This window comes from Elephas maximus, chromosome 19 (genome assembly GCF_024166365.1).
Source record: "Elephas maximus indicus isolate mEleMax1 chromosome 19, mEleMax1 primary haplotype, whole genome shotgun sequence".
Classification (NCBI taxonomy): Eukaryota; Metazoa; Chordata; class Mammalia; order Proboscidea; family Elephantidae; genus Elephas; species Elephas maximus.
In genome coordinates, this window is record NC_064837.1 from 19410995 (window position 1) to 19425131 (window position 14137).

Consider the following 14137-nt stretch of genomic DNA (forward strand, 5'->3'; position numbering starts at 1 on the left):
AGCATATACGGAAAGAACATTTTTGTGGAAGAAGGACAAGCCCAGTGGTGTCAGCTTATGTGTCCACGGGGGCTGCAGACCTCACCTGGATGAGGGAGCGCATGTTGGCAAAGTGGGTGTCCATGGCGCCCCCATTGGGAAAGTTCTGGCTCATCCTCTTCATGAGGTGGCCGAAACAGCTGTAGGCCAGCTGATCTGAGGGGAGACAGGAGTAAAGTCGGCAGGGGGTGCCCCCGGCCTCTGGAGACAGACTCCTCACTACACAAAGGGTCCCATGCCCAGAGGACAGGGCTGGTTTATGCTCCCACTGTCCTGACCCAGTGGTCTTCCTTTCCCTTCTCCAGCTTGTGTCAGCCCAACCCCATTTGGGGCACCCTGCTTTGGACGTGGGGTCTCCGTCCCTCACCATTGTCGAGGATGACCAGGAGAGGTGCCAGCAGGTCACACATGCCCTGCACGTAGCCCACGTCCAGGTGCTCCCACACGTAGCTGAAATGCCAGGCAGAGTCACAGGGGCAGCCCCAGTCTCCTCTCCCCTCTGGGACTCCTAGGATAGGCTGAAGGGCAGTCTAGGAAGGGTCCCTGAAGCAGCCTGCTCCCCAGAAACCAGCCTTTCCACAGCCCTGATGTACTTCTTCTGGGCCCCACAGGGGGAGGACAATGGTAAACAGCCCATTGCTCCTGACCTCAAGACACTCAGGCACTCGGGGAAGACAGACAATCAGGAGGCCACCCAACTTGGTTTGCTGGGGCAGGGGCAGCCCTGGAGTGAGGGATATCAGGTAGGACTTCCTGAAGAAGGGTAGCCAAAGTGGAGGTTGTTGCAGAAAATGAAGAGGGGTGGGTGTGGGGGTAACATGCAGGACAAAGTGGTCCAGACAGAGGGAGCCAAGTCCAATACAGGCATGGAGAGAAGCTGGGCACCTCTGGGAACCTGACACAGGTTCATAGAGCAACTGGCAGCAGCCGGCTGTGGGGTGGGCCCTGCCTCCCACCCCCACCTCACCCCAGCCCGGCCCCACAGCGGCACCTGCACATGACGTCCCGGAGCCGCTCCAGGTTGGGGGGCGTGAAGTACCAGTAGTTGCGGTCACATCTCTGCACATCCTTGTCTATGCGGTGCAGGTTTAAGGCGACGGTGTCCAGTAATTCTATCTGGAAGAGTAGAAGACCCTCAGAGGTGGGGCTGGCCAGCCTCTCCAAGGTTGGGGGCAGTGGCTGATGCCCAAATGAAGAAATGCAACAAGGGCAGGGAACCGAGGGGGCTGGGAGAGCAGAGTGCCCCGGCGATGCCGAAAAAGGGGCTCAGTGTCCACCTCTAGCACTGTCAGCACATCCCTACCTCCACCCCGCAGCCCTTGTCCCCAAGCCTTGGGATGCCAGGGAGGCCTCGGAGCCAGCTGAGGGCAGCGCCTGGAAACGCCCACGTACAGTGTAGGCAGCAGCACACATGGCCGCAAGTTCCTCCCCTGCCTCCACCAGCTCCCTGGCCTGTGAGGCCTTCTCCTGGCTGGGATCCTGGGGCTCAGAGAAAGCATGGGCCACAGGTTCTGGCCCGTCGGAGCCTTCTTCCCCTCCACCGCCGTCCTCCTCCTCGAAGCCCACACTCTGCCCCTCATCAATGCTGGACTGGATGCCTGAGGCCACGGAGTAGTTGCGAGAGGACGGCAGCCCTGAGTCCGGGGAGTCGAACTCCACCGACTGCTGCTCCACCACGGCAGTGCCTGGGGTTCCCGCTTCCTGCTCCTGCTCAGGCTTGGGCCCAGGATCTTCAGTGCCCTGGGGCCCCAGGGGCTCCACGTCATCCACAGAGATAAACACCTGGTGGGGTGACACAGATGGTGGGGCTCACACCTGTACTTCGGCACCTTCCCCAGCTCCCTGCCTCCTTCCTGGGTCAGCACTGAGCCATTATTCTCTCCACACCCCATAGACTCCTAGGCTCTGGGTCTCCCCTCTGAGGGAACTCAGGCTCTGGACAATCATGAAGATACCATTTTGGGCCCTAACCAGGGTCCCCTCCTAAGGCCTCTTTCGGGAGCATGAGGACAACTATGAGGGGCTTTAGGGTTTCCTGGGACTGGTGTCGGCAGAAGGGGAACTGGAGGCCTGGATACTTTGTGGCCCATTCGAGCTAAGTCTCCTTCCACAAGGCTCTCCTCAAGTCACATGAATGCATCAGCCTGAGGAAACTTCATTATTGGTGTCTTGATGTGGCTGTTGGGGGTACCTGGGGTGAGGGCCAGCGGGAGGTTTTAGAAGAAACAAGTTTTTTGCTTATATGCAGTATTTAATGCCCAGCAAAACAAGCCAGAAAACTTCTCTAGCAAGTACCTAACATTTATATTAGTTTCAGACAAGCTGAGAAGAGATAAAGAGTGAAAGGAGATATCTTACTGACTGGAAATAGTCCACCACCATAGACAGATCACAGAGAACCAAGAGACCTACAGAGACCTTTTTTTTCCCCCTCCTCTTTTTTTTATTTAGACTATGCAGGGAAAGGAATGTCGAAAGCAGTTTTCGCTTTGGGCAAAGAGCATGAAGTGCTGAGTCAGTAATGGGTAAAACCATGGTTCTGAGGCACCTGAGAGCCTGACTCAGAATACTGCCAGTGAGGAAAGGTACCGCTATCCTCGAGCTAAGCAGCTGGGGCATTTTGCAGATTCAAGTTTTATACAGCTCAATGTCAGAGGCAGAGAGAGGTCAATGATGAACAGGGGATTAATAAAAAGCACATGGAAAAGGAGAGTGTTTTGGCAGTGATATTTCTTTAAGTTTTGCTCCAACTTGGGTTTTCTGTTAATATTAAAAAATTAACAAGGATTTATTGAAGTAACAAGATGTAAAAGAGTATCCTTAAAATGAAACTTCTTAGCAGTGCTGGTTGGACTAAGCAGCTATGGTTTAGAACTTGCTGTCCACCCAAAGGCAGGGGTGATGCCGGGAAGAACTACCCAGGCTCTGAACTGGCCTTGCACAGCCAATCCTATAAGATGAGAGAAAACATCACAGGGTTGGGGGGGGCCTTTGCCAGTAGACCCCAAAGGGACCTCACTGAGTGTCCCCCTGTTCTCTGGCCAACAGCTCTGGGTGAGACCTCTAGAATCAGATGATATTAGAACTGAAAGGGGAAACAGAGGGGCCCAGAGTCAGAAAGCTCTTGTCCAGAGATACTTGTGAACAGTGGATCTGGGATGAGGAACCTGTTCCTAGCCTTGAGGTCCCTCTACAGGGGGAGGGCTTCCCTAAATGCCTACAAGTCCATCTTTGCCTGCAGGTTCATAGAAACAATCCAAACCTACACACCACGAACATGTAACATCGGTGTAACATGGCTTCCTTCTCAAAACATGTCCACATGCACTGCCCAGAGCAGTGGGAGCCTAACCCTATACAGTTACTGCATTTTTCAGTTAAAGCAATGAGACACAGACACACCGAGCCTGAGCACTAGAGGTCGGGCAAGCACTCGGGTCGCCCGTGAGTCACATGCTGGCCCCCACCGCCCACCCCTGCCCATCAGGCTCCTCACGTCGTTGCTGATGGTAGAGTCCCGGTGGATGAGGCGCTGCACGTGGCTGTCAATGCTGCTGCCTGAGGAGAACTTAGCGAGTGTGGTGGGGTGGGCCTCTCGCTCCCGCTGCCTCACCACCACCTCGCAGGCCTTCCACTCCGCCAGCACCCGCTGGTACCTGGCCGCCACCACAGCATCTACCTGCACTCAGATCATACCGTAACCACGGGGGTAGCTGGGGCAGCTGGAGACTAGAGCAGCCGCTCTGCTCACGTCTTTCTCTGCCACGCTTCCCTCCAGATGGGAAGTGGCTGAGGCTTCTGAGGCCCCCTCCCTGGGCTCCCACCCCCACGGGAACCAGTGCCCCTACCTGCTCCATCTCCTTCTTGCTCATGCCGAACTTGTAGTGGCCGAGTAGAAAGGGCCAGACGTCCTTGCGGATCTCGTGCTCCACACCTCCGTAGTAAACCTGCCGTAGCAGCTCCAGCTCCTTGTAGTTCTGAGGGACCCGAGGAGCAAAGACTGTGCAGCCCCCATGGACACCCCGTGGTGAGGGGGCTACGGAGGGTGGGTCAGTCACTCTGCTGAGGCCTAGGCAAGTCCTGCTGTGTGCGGCCACACCTACCTCACCCCAGATGAGAGTGGGATGAGATCTATGTCAACCCTTCTTCCTTACAGAGCAGGAAACTGAGCCCAGAACCATGCAGATTTACCCAAGTTCCAGAGCAGCACAGAAGAGAGAGGATTCCAGGCCGGTACTCTTCCCAAATAAACCCAGCTGTCTGAGATTTCACCATGACCTCAGTCACCCATGGCCATCGGCCCCTGGCCCATCACCCCCACCCCTACCTGGGTTTCACCTCAACGCACACTCAGTCTATGCAAGCTGCTCCAGCAATAGGCTACTCTGCACTCACCACTGCCCAGCCCAGCTCTTCAACTTGGCCCCTGGCCCGCAACCCCCAGAGCGTGTACCTTTTTGTCCTTCTGATACTTGCTCCACACGTCCTTGGTGAGGCCCCCGGGGGCCCCTGGGGGCCGGTCTGGTGGGATAATGTTGTGGTGCACCAGCGCTGACAGGTGGGTCCGCACCGTGGATAGGTGGCGGCAATACGCCAGCCCTGCGGTGGGGAGCCAGAAACCAGTGACCACAGTGCCTTCCCTCGCCTGCCCCCGGCCCCTCACTGCCCCATCACCCCATACTCACAGCCGTAGAAGGCCCGGGACACAATCTGCCTCTTCATGCTCTCACACAGTAGCCTGAGGGGCAACCTGTGGAAGCAACCAGGCTCAGAGTGGGTGGGCAGGGCCTATCTGGTGAGAGGACATCCCCAGCTTGGCAACAGGTGAGGCACTCAGGTTGGGGTGGGAGCAGGAGCTGGTGAGAACTAAATGAGAAATAACCTATGTGAATGCCCAGAGTTGTGCCTAGCACATAGTAGCTGCTCAGTACCGGTGAGCTCCCCTTTCTGACGTGGACACAGATCCTGTTCTCAGGTCATATGCCTGAGGACGCTCAGCAGACATCTGGGCATCTGCCACATGCTTGCAGCAGCGTGGGAATGGTGTTCACGCCTTTGCTAGGTTCTCTTTTTTACCTGTTCCTTCATTTTTTGCCTGTTCTTCTGATGACCTTCAGGTGGTTCTCTCCATTTTCACGAGGAAACCTAGGTTCACTAAAGTGAAGTTAGTTGTCCAAGGTCACATGGGTGGGCAGAGGCCCAGATTCTGGATCCAGGGCTCTACATTCTCGCAGTCTCCTGAGCCTCTATCCAATGGCCTTACTGCCTTTCCAGAGCCTTGTCACTGTGTGTACGTTTTGCCCCCACCCCTTGACCTCAGGCTGTGAGGGATGGGATGGGCAGAGAATCCAATGGGCAGTCAAAGAGGCTCGTGAGGGTGGAGAGAAACCCAGAACACACAGCACTTTCCTCAGTCCCTCTGGATACCACTTTCCAAGATGCTCCTGAGCTCCCCGGCTGCCGTGCCGGTTCCACCTTTCTGCTCCCCAGGCCTGAGCATGTACGTGTCTGTGAACCCCGAGGCAGGGAGAGTAGGGAAGCAAATGATTGTATTATCCCCATTTTACAGATGTGGAGACCGAGGCTGAGAAACGTAGAGACTCAAAGGACCACATGAACCAGAGACTCCACCAGCCTGAGATCAGAACTAGATGGTACCTAGCTACCACCAATGACAGCCCTGACAGGGAACACAACTGAGAGTCCCAGACAGAGCAGGATAAAAATGTAGAACAGAATTCAAATTCACGTAAAAAGACCAGACTTACTGGTCTGACAGAGGCTGGGGGAACTCCCCAGACTATGCCCCCAGACGCTCTGCTAACCCAGAACTGAGACCACTCCTAAAGCCCACTTTTCAAAGATTAGACAGGCCTATAAAACAAAAAATAACACACATGAGGGACATGCTTCTTAGTTCAATCAAATATACACCGCCAAATGGGCAGTTCCTGTCCAAAAGCAGGATGAGAAGGCAGGAAGGGACAGGAACTGGACGAATGGACAGAGAAAACCTGGGGTGGAAAGGGGGAGCGTACTGTCACATTGTGGGGATTGCAACCAGTGTCACAAAACAGTATGTATATAAGTTATTGAATGAGAAGTTAACTTGGGCCGTAAACTTTCACCTAAAGCACAATAAAAAGAAAGAAAGAAAGAAAAGAAACGTAGAGACTCAATAACTTGCCAAAATCACATGGGTAGTGGTTAGCAGAAGTGAAATTAGAACCTAGGTGTGTCCAGCTCCAGGGGCCACCTTGTCAGGCAAGTGACATGGGCCCTAAGGACCAACACGCACCCATGAACAAACACATCATCTGGGAGGCTGACGGCCTGGGCCCTGCCTACTCACCGGTCGGGGATGCAGCTGCAGTGGCTCGGGGTGGCGAATGGGGAACTGCTGGAGGAGCAGGAGAGGCAGGGGGAGCCTTGGCTGCACAGGGGCTTCAGGTGCCAGGCTGGCAGGCTGGGCCCGAAGCCTTGCATCTCAATCATGTCACCGGCATCTGAGGGCAGGAAGGGGGCCAGGGTTAGAGGCTGGCAAGCCTCCTCCCCCAAGCACCCTGCAGCATGCCCACCTCTGCGCCCAGAGCTGCTGCATGAAGTCACCGGTGGTGGAAAACCACAGGCTGGTGCCTCCCTGGTCCAGAGCCCAGAGGTGGAAATGGTGGAGAGAGGGTGCCTGCTACTTCCCAGCTTCCACCAAGCCTGGAGAGGGTCGGCAGGTGTCTTTCTGCTTGTGAGAAAATACTTTGACTGAGTTGTGGGTGATGGCATTTGTCTCTCTCTACTGACAATGGAATAAACACTTGTTTTTCTAGAAGGAGGGGAGAGAAAGAGAAGGAACAACAAAGGCCTGAGTGTCCTACAATGCTGCTGCCAACTAGCTTGGCTTTCAAGGATTCAGCCTGGTCCTCTTGGTCAAACTCCTAGATGAGCAGGAAGGTGTTGCGAACACTACAAACTCTGAACCCTCCTGTGCCAGGCAGGCTTCACTGGTTAAAGCCCCTGAGGAGCCCCAGAGCCACCTGTCCTGCCCCTGGGGTTCCAGATCTGGCAGCCAGCCCGGGCCCATACTGCCAGCCCACGTGGCCCTCCTGAGTTCCTCTCTATTTTCGCTCAGCCTATCTGCACCCAGCACGGTGGGTGGCCTCCCAGAAATGCACAGGTGAGCTGGAAGGAAAGCCAAATTCCCAGGGCTGCCAGGCCACTGAGGGAGGCGGGTGGCTGGGCACACCAGCCAACCATCTGAGTGCAAGTCACAGAACAATGTGCCCAGGTACAGCCTCAGCAAAGAGAGCTCCTTGGATACATCTATACCCCCAGCAGACTGACACCTTCACGGCAGCCCAGCTGGTCTGAATCAGAACTGAAGACCCTGGGGAGCTTCCAGGGCCAGCGGGCAGGGCACTGCTCGAGGGGCCCTCTGGCAGATGAGCCAGATGAGTTTCACAAAGAAGAAGCAAAGAGACGGCAGAAAGGGAAAGGACTAGGAGATGATGCAAGAGAGCAGGAGAAAGCTGGCAAGAGTAAGGAAGAACCAGGAAACAGACGTGCGTATGATCAGGAGGCTTCCTTTGGCAGCACCTTTCTCTGCCCATCTAGTGTGGACCTGGCTTAGCTCGGCCCTGCCTGCTAGGAGTCTGGAGCAGACCCAGGCCTGGTGTGTGTGCAGCCAGACTCCGCCTCTAGCTGTGCCTTGGTGGAGAGGGCTGAGCTGAGCCCTCTCCTGTCCCCTCCCAGGCTGTCCTGCCTTGGCCCCAGGACTCTCCTCCCAGACAGTGGCTGGGATTTTTGGTAGCTGTCTGGCCCTTCAGCTCCACCAGGAGGCAAATTAAGGGAACAGAGTTGGTGAGGAGGGGCTGCAGCTCTGGGAGTGAGGGGTTACAAGCCATGCTTGAGATGGTGGGAGGGTGAGAAGGGGAGAACAGGTGCAAGAGGGGCAGGCAGGCGCCCAGCTCATGCCCTGGAGCAGGCAGGAGAGGCTGGTGGTGGGGAGGCTGGGGGTGGGAGCAGGCCCAGTGGGCAGGCAGCAGGCAGGCAGGAAGGGAAGGCGATGGGGCGGAGGGTGGGGGAAACAAGCTGACAGGGAAACAAGTTCATGCCCAGAAAGCAGAGCCCGACCAAGGCAAGTCTCCAGGGGCAATGCTCTTCACCTTAATTCTCCAGGAAGGAGCTGAACAAGCCAGCATTGACACTGCGTCTCTGAATGAACCCAGTGCTAATGCTCGGGAGTGACTGGGCGAGGGGCAGCAGGCTGGACAGGGGGGTCTGCTGGGTCAGCTTGGGCTCTGACTCTCTCCTCTGAGCAGGAGGAAAGTTTAAAGCAAACAATCAGGACGGTTGAACCCCACAGCCCCTAAGACTCCGAGTGAAAGGCGTCTGACCTGGGGCAGAATTAGAGTGAACAGCATCTCTGCTCGGTAGGGGAGGCAGCAGGAAAAGGGGGGAGGGAGGGGGTCTGGACACCTGCCACTTGAGTCACATGCACAAGTCAAGCATGTTGCAGGAAAAGCAATGGCTAGCAGAACGGACTCAACAGTGTTGTCATTAAGGACTGGAGTTCAGTGGGGGCTTCCTTCCCAGCTCCCAACCAACTTCTGATTCTGCTCTCACATCTCCTCCCCTTTCCCAAGTACTGGAGTTCCAGGGGCTCCATAATGGGTTGGTCTGATCCTCTGAGTTCCCCAAGAGGATAAGAACTCAGGCCCAAGACTGGTCAGCGATGGGCTTCCTACTGCCAAGTCTGCCAAGACAAGGGCTCTGCTGGGAACCCCCAGCCTGATGACCAGGCTCCTGGGAGGCTGCACATGGGGTAAGAAGGGGCTCTTTGCCCCTCTCCCCAGATCTCAGCATTCCCATACGGCTCAAAGTCAGCTAACATGTAAATAAGCATGAGCCCTCAAGCCAAGGCTTGCAAGAAGCCAGGTGGCAGGCAGGAAATAAACACAGGGCCTGGCCCACAGACTCCTCCTATTGGAAGCCACAGGAGAGAGGGAAGGCACGAGGCAGGCACGTGGCCGGCAAGAGGGGGCAAGCTACAGGGCTATGCTAAGGCTGTGCTCCGGCTGTTCTATGGCACAGACTTGGCTGCCCAGGAATGGGGCTGGTCTAAGGGATCAGGCCTCTTGACAGAACTCCGCGGAAGCATAAGGGAAGTGTTACATATTTTTGGACACCTTCTGAGGGCCAGGCAAGGAGAAGAAGCAATTAATTCTGTGGCATGAGAATGAGTGGGAAGGGAGAAGCAGGCCCTAAAGTAGGGAAGTTCCCCTCGACTATGCAAGAGCTGACCTTACCCCTTCTTAACCCCCTCTTGAGCTCCCTTCCTGGCCCTCACAGGTTCCTTGGCTGACCACTCTCCAAAACAGGTGGAGATCCTTCTCCACCATCCAGCTCTGTGACATGGATGAGGAATGATGAGGGGCTGTGAGCACTGTGCTGTGCTGCTTACAGTGAAGGACATGTTGCAATTGTGGAGAGGGAACCCCTAACCTCCTGCCCTACACCCCCAGTGCCTGCACAGCACCTGGCACAGACGAGGACACTGAGCTCGGAGGGTGGTGAAAAACGTGGTCAAAATCACAGAGCTAAGCACAGGCGTTTCCGGGGCAAGATCTCATGCCACCATGGCCGGTGCCCCTTCCTGAACACTGCAGCTATTTCCAGATTTCATACTAAAGCACCAGGCCATTCCTGCTGAGAAAACTGAGCCCTGGGGTCTCTCCATGGTGGCCCCCAGCCCCCCATCTCTACCCCTACCCCTGCCCAGGAAAGCCCGTCCCCCTGTCCTGTTTCTGCTAATTCAGGAGTCAGGGGTACAGGGCCCAGAGGCTGCGTTTCCCCATCAACATCAAAGAACAAAGAAACCCCTGTACTGGACTTGCCGCCGGCATGATCCTCAGGAGTGGAAATTGGGCTCAGAGAGCCCTGTGGGGGTGACCAGGAAACTGCAGACCTGTCCACCAATGGATCCTTTCCCTCCCAGGTGTGAAACCCTCTCCTTACACACTGGATTAGGTGCCCAAGAGCCACCTGTTCTTGTACCATGCCTCCCCTTGCCAGAGCCTCCTTCCGGCCTTCCCTGACCTGCCTCCCGATGGAGGGGAACTGCCTTGGGCCCAAGTCCCTTAATGCCAACACTGCCGTCAGAGCCCCTGCGGTTCGTGGCAGGTGGGCCCAGGGGGGTGGGGCGGGGGATGAGGTGGGGCAGGAAGAGGGCAAGGATAAAAACCTTTCATCGGATTGGGAGCTGTGAGGTTCCGCGAGCAGATCATTGAGAGCATGGAGTGCAGTTTGTCCTCCTCTTCCTCCTCATCGTCCACCGAGGCCGCGCGGCTGGCCGCTAGGTGGTGGTAGTTAATAGTGACTGCTCAAAGACAACAGCGAGAGAGGCAGAGGCGTGAGGACCCTTGGCCCTCCTCGAGGGTGGTGGAATGGAGTTCGGGGTCACCTGGAACCTGCAGGACGTGGATGGGGGCGCCTAAGAGCTCTTTTGATGGCTTATTTGGGGGAGTAGGGAAAGAAGTGTGAGGATGGGAGGCAGCTACAGAGTGCCACCCTTGAGGAGGCCCCTCTAGGAAGAAGAGGAAAGAACTGAGGACGGCAGCGAGGGCAGTGAGAGACAGGGCCATCTGGGGTAGGCCAACAGCTCAGGGCTCACCAGCCCTGGCCAAGGCTGGGCTCAACTGTTGGCAGACAGTCCTGATCATTCTCCACCTTTTATCATGTCAGGCTGGACCACATCTGAGATTTACCCCAAATCCTTCCTTCAGACTATAAACTCAACTTTCTCCTAACGCTTCCCCAGAGCTGCTCACAAGGAACTTGAGGGACTCATCTGGCTTCCTCTCTGGGCTCTAGCTCACCTCTGGGGAAGTGGTCCTTGAACAGGGACATGAACAGAACTGGGAAATGCCAAAGCTTAAAGAGGGGAAGTGGAGACCGAAAAATCAAACCTGAGAAACAGCCCAAGTTTAAATGCCAGGTTTGCAAACACATTCTGGCAAAAGATATGTCTCCTTGTCAGGCGCATCTGTGGGGGTAAGAAGGTAGGGGGCAGAGTCCCAGTGTCCCAACATCCTCCAAGCCTGTTGGGGCTGCTTGTGCTGTGGATATGTGCATGGCCTGGGCCATCCGTCACCTGGTAATGACAACGTGTGGATTATATGGAGTGTCCTCTGAGTTGGCACAAGCTAGGAAGTTTAGGAGGCAGGGTAGTAGGTGGTTTTGCTGGCAATAAATGCTCTGGGCTGGCAAATTCCCTGACTTTACCTGCAAGAAAAGCAAGTCTGGCCTAGAGAGACCCATGGGTAGCAACAGCACTCTGGGCAGGAAGGGAACCTCGGTGCTGGTAGACACCTACAGATAAGCGTTCTTTGGCCCAGGGCTGTGTGTCTACAGTAGGGCAGGGAGGAATGAGCAAAGGACCTAGGAACTTAGGATCCACGAGGGTCAAGCTGACTTTGGGTCTCTCGGCTCCCAAAGTTCCCTGGGCCGTTCTAAGTCTCCAGTCTTCAGAGACAAATCCCTACTCCAGCTGAAGTGCCTCTGGTCAGTAGGGCTCAGGCCCTCGTGAAGTCAGTAAACAATCTGCATCATCCAAAAAGCAGCACTGATCCCACATCCCGGCTGCCTGTGGTGATCAGGAGGCAGGCCAGGAAGAATGGCGAGTCCTCTGCCTTCTATTTCTAGTCTCCCCACATTTTTTTTCTAAGGCAGGACATGAAAGAATGACTAAGAGGATGTTGCAGAGCAACAGCTGGGTCTGCTGAGTCAAGAGTCTTATTGTAAAGAGATGGGGGGAGACAGCTAGATAGCAGAGAGGGAACTTTTCAAAGGGATGACCTATGGCTAAAAGGTCCATTTTAGAGGCTAAGTGATGAGCCTCTTGTCTTAACCTGGCCTGGCCCATGACCTCCAGTCAACGGGCCTCCACCCCCACCTGCTCTGCTTGCCACCCCTCTAAGGTACACTGCACCCCCTGCCCTCCCTGAGTATCTCTTTCTCTTCCTCTGCTGGGTGGGGTTTGGGACACTCACTGTGCTCATGCCTGTGGCCAGGATAAACGATCCGGAATACATAGTCTGTGGCCCGCCCCATGCCCATCTCCTCCACGTCCACCGAGCGTATGCTGCTGCGCTTCCGTAGCTTGGGGAACACCTTCCCCTGCGGAGGGACAGGTGGGGTCGGCGGTCAGCCTGTCCAGGGCAGCTGGGGAAAAGAGGAGGTAGGGCAGAGGACCCACCCCATACACCCCTTCACCCTAGCCTCCCAAGCCCTGCAGTACCTTCCCTTGCTGGGTCCAGAGTGGGGGCTCTAGCTGTCCACGTGGCAGGAGCCCGTTCTCCAAACAGGACAGAAAGGACAGGAGGTGTCCGCCCTGGGGGAAGTGCAGCGGCGGCCTCTGGATACCATCCTGGCTCACCAGCACAAGCGTGCCCCCACTCTCTGGGGGGTAAAATTGGGTAAACGTGAGGCTGGGCCAGGTGGCCGGGCTCCATGTACTTGGTGTGAGGAGTCCAGGAAAGCTGGGGCGTGACCAGGGGCCTCATTCAGAGGGGACGCCAGTACAGGTCGACAAGTCCAAAGGGCCCCAGGCACAGTACATGGCTGGGACAAAAGGCATCTCTCTTTCCCCACCCCCACACAGAATGAGGGAGGCTTACTTTGCTGGTGGCAGTGGATGCAGACAATCTGACTAAAGGGCACCACCAGGGCGTAGTCCCAATAAACACTGGAAAGGAACCAGATTGGTGTCACTGTGTCCTAGAGCCTTCCATCTGGCCTTCCTCTTCTCCTAGCCCCAAAAGCCCTTGAAACTACCCTGATAGAATGACCACAGCCAAGATGTGTTCCCAACCAGCCATGTCTCTCTGGGCCTGTGCTGTCCTCCTGGCACAGGGCCTGGCAGTCTCGGCCGTCTAGAGCTTGGCTCAGGCAAACCCCTTCATGCCCTGCCCTAGCTCAACCTTAGAGAGCTTGGGCGGCCTTTCCCTGCAAGTCTTGGCATCTGGATAGGAGTGAATCCTGCCTTCGGGGCAGGCAGGGTCTTTCCATGCCCTCCCTGGGGCATGAGCCCCCGCTCCCCTCCCTGAGCTCCTGGGAGAGAATTCTAAAGCCCCCACCTCTTTTCCAGCTCAGAGTCCCCCAGAGTCCCATTCATGAGCTGGTTGGGGGTCCACTTCAGAGTGAGGTTCTCTGCAGACTGGTGCAGCGAGAGGTAGCCAGGCACAGCCTCCATATCCTCCTTCTATAGAGAAACACACACCAGAAGTTGAAATGATGAGGGCTGAGGGGCTCACAGGGGCAGCCTGCGGTTAAGGGCGCAGGTGGTTGCAGGTTAAGGGCTCAGGTGGGAGCAGGGGAGGCCAGGAGAGGCCAATCAGGGGGTCCTAGACCGGGGTGGGTAGGAGTCCAGGCAGAACAAGGCCCTCATGGAAGATCTGGGCGTCTCCCTCCTCTGGCTGGCCTGTTAGCCTCCTGGATGCCAGGGGCATCCTGGGCCAGCAACACTCAGGACAGGTGTCCACCCCGCGTGCTGGCTGTCATTCCCACCCCTGGATGGCCTGGTTCTCAGTTAGCCCAGAGGAGATGCCACGCCCGGCTCCCACCTGCTCAAGGCCAGGCGTGAGTCTAATGAAAGAGCGAGGTGGGGTGGGAGCTGTTCCCCTTCTCTCCGGCTCAAGGCCCTCAGGAAAGGAACGAACATGGCTGGAGGGTCCCTGTTCTGGGGCTTGGGAGCTGGGAGATGATAGAGAGGCTGGGGGCTGGAGCATCAGGCTCTCCTACCGGCTGCACCAGCACATTGTTCTTCCCGTACAGCAGCCGCGTCCTGGAGTTCTGGTGCAGGGACTCCACGTACTCCCGGGCACAGGCAGCTAGCCTGTCCTCTGAGGCCCCACCGCTTGAGTGCCGCTTCCGAATCTACAGGGAAAGGCAGACTTAGCCCCTAGCCTCATGGGCTGAAAGACCTTGAGCACCCATGCCAGCCCTCTCTGGCTGACCCTTTGGGTCCTTCCTGCCCCAAGTTTGTTCTCAGCCACCTCCTGCTCTCCAGTCACGGACCTGCCTTGTGCTACTGGCATGTGCCAAAGTG

The 14137-nt window shown here is 56.4% G+C and overlaps 1 protein-coding gene across 4 annotated transcripts in view; it reads right to left on the reverse strand.

Annotated features, from left to right (window-relative positions):
- The window catches only part of SGSM2 (small G protein signaling modulator 2), a 35186-nt gene that overhangs the window by 5589 nt on the left and 15460 nt on the right, over positions 1-14137 (reverse strand). For 3 of the 4 annotated variants that reach the window (XM_049860660.1, XM_049860657.1, XM_049860658.1), the window contains 15 exons: positions 13831-13965; positions 13167-13291; positions 12708-12775; positions 12329-12489; positions 12081-12207; positions 10274-10408; positions 6392-6545; positions 4725-4789; positions 4493-4638; positions 3888-4016; positions 3536-3718; positions 1432-1821; positions 1031-1155; positions 407-489; positions 86-195 (listed from right to left, as the gene is read on the reverse strand). In XM_049860660.1, the coding sequence (XP_049716617.1) occupies positions 86-195; positions 407-489; positions 1031-1155; positions 1432-1821; positions 3536-3718; positions 3888-4016; positions 4493-4638; positions 4725-4789; positions 6392-6545; positions 10274-10408; positions 12081-12207; positions 12329-12489; positions 12708-12775; positions 13167-13291; positions 13831-13965 (2136 nt within the window). The remainder of the gene's footprint in view (positions 1-85; positions 196-406; positions 490-1030; positions 1156-1431; positions 1822-3535; positions 3719-3887; positions 4017-4492; positions 4639-4724; positions 4790-6391; positions 6546-10273; positions 10409-12080; positions 12208-12328; positions 12490-12707; positions 12776-13166; positions 13292-13830; positions 13966-14137) is intronic. The other variant, XM_049860659.1, reaches the window with a different exon arrangement.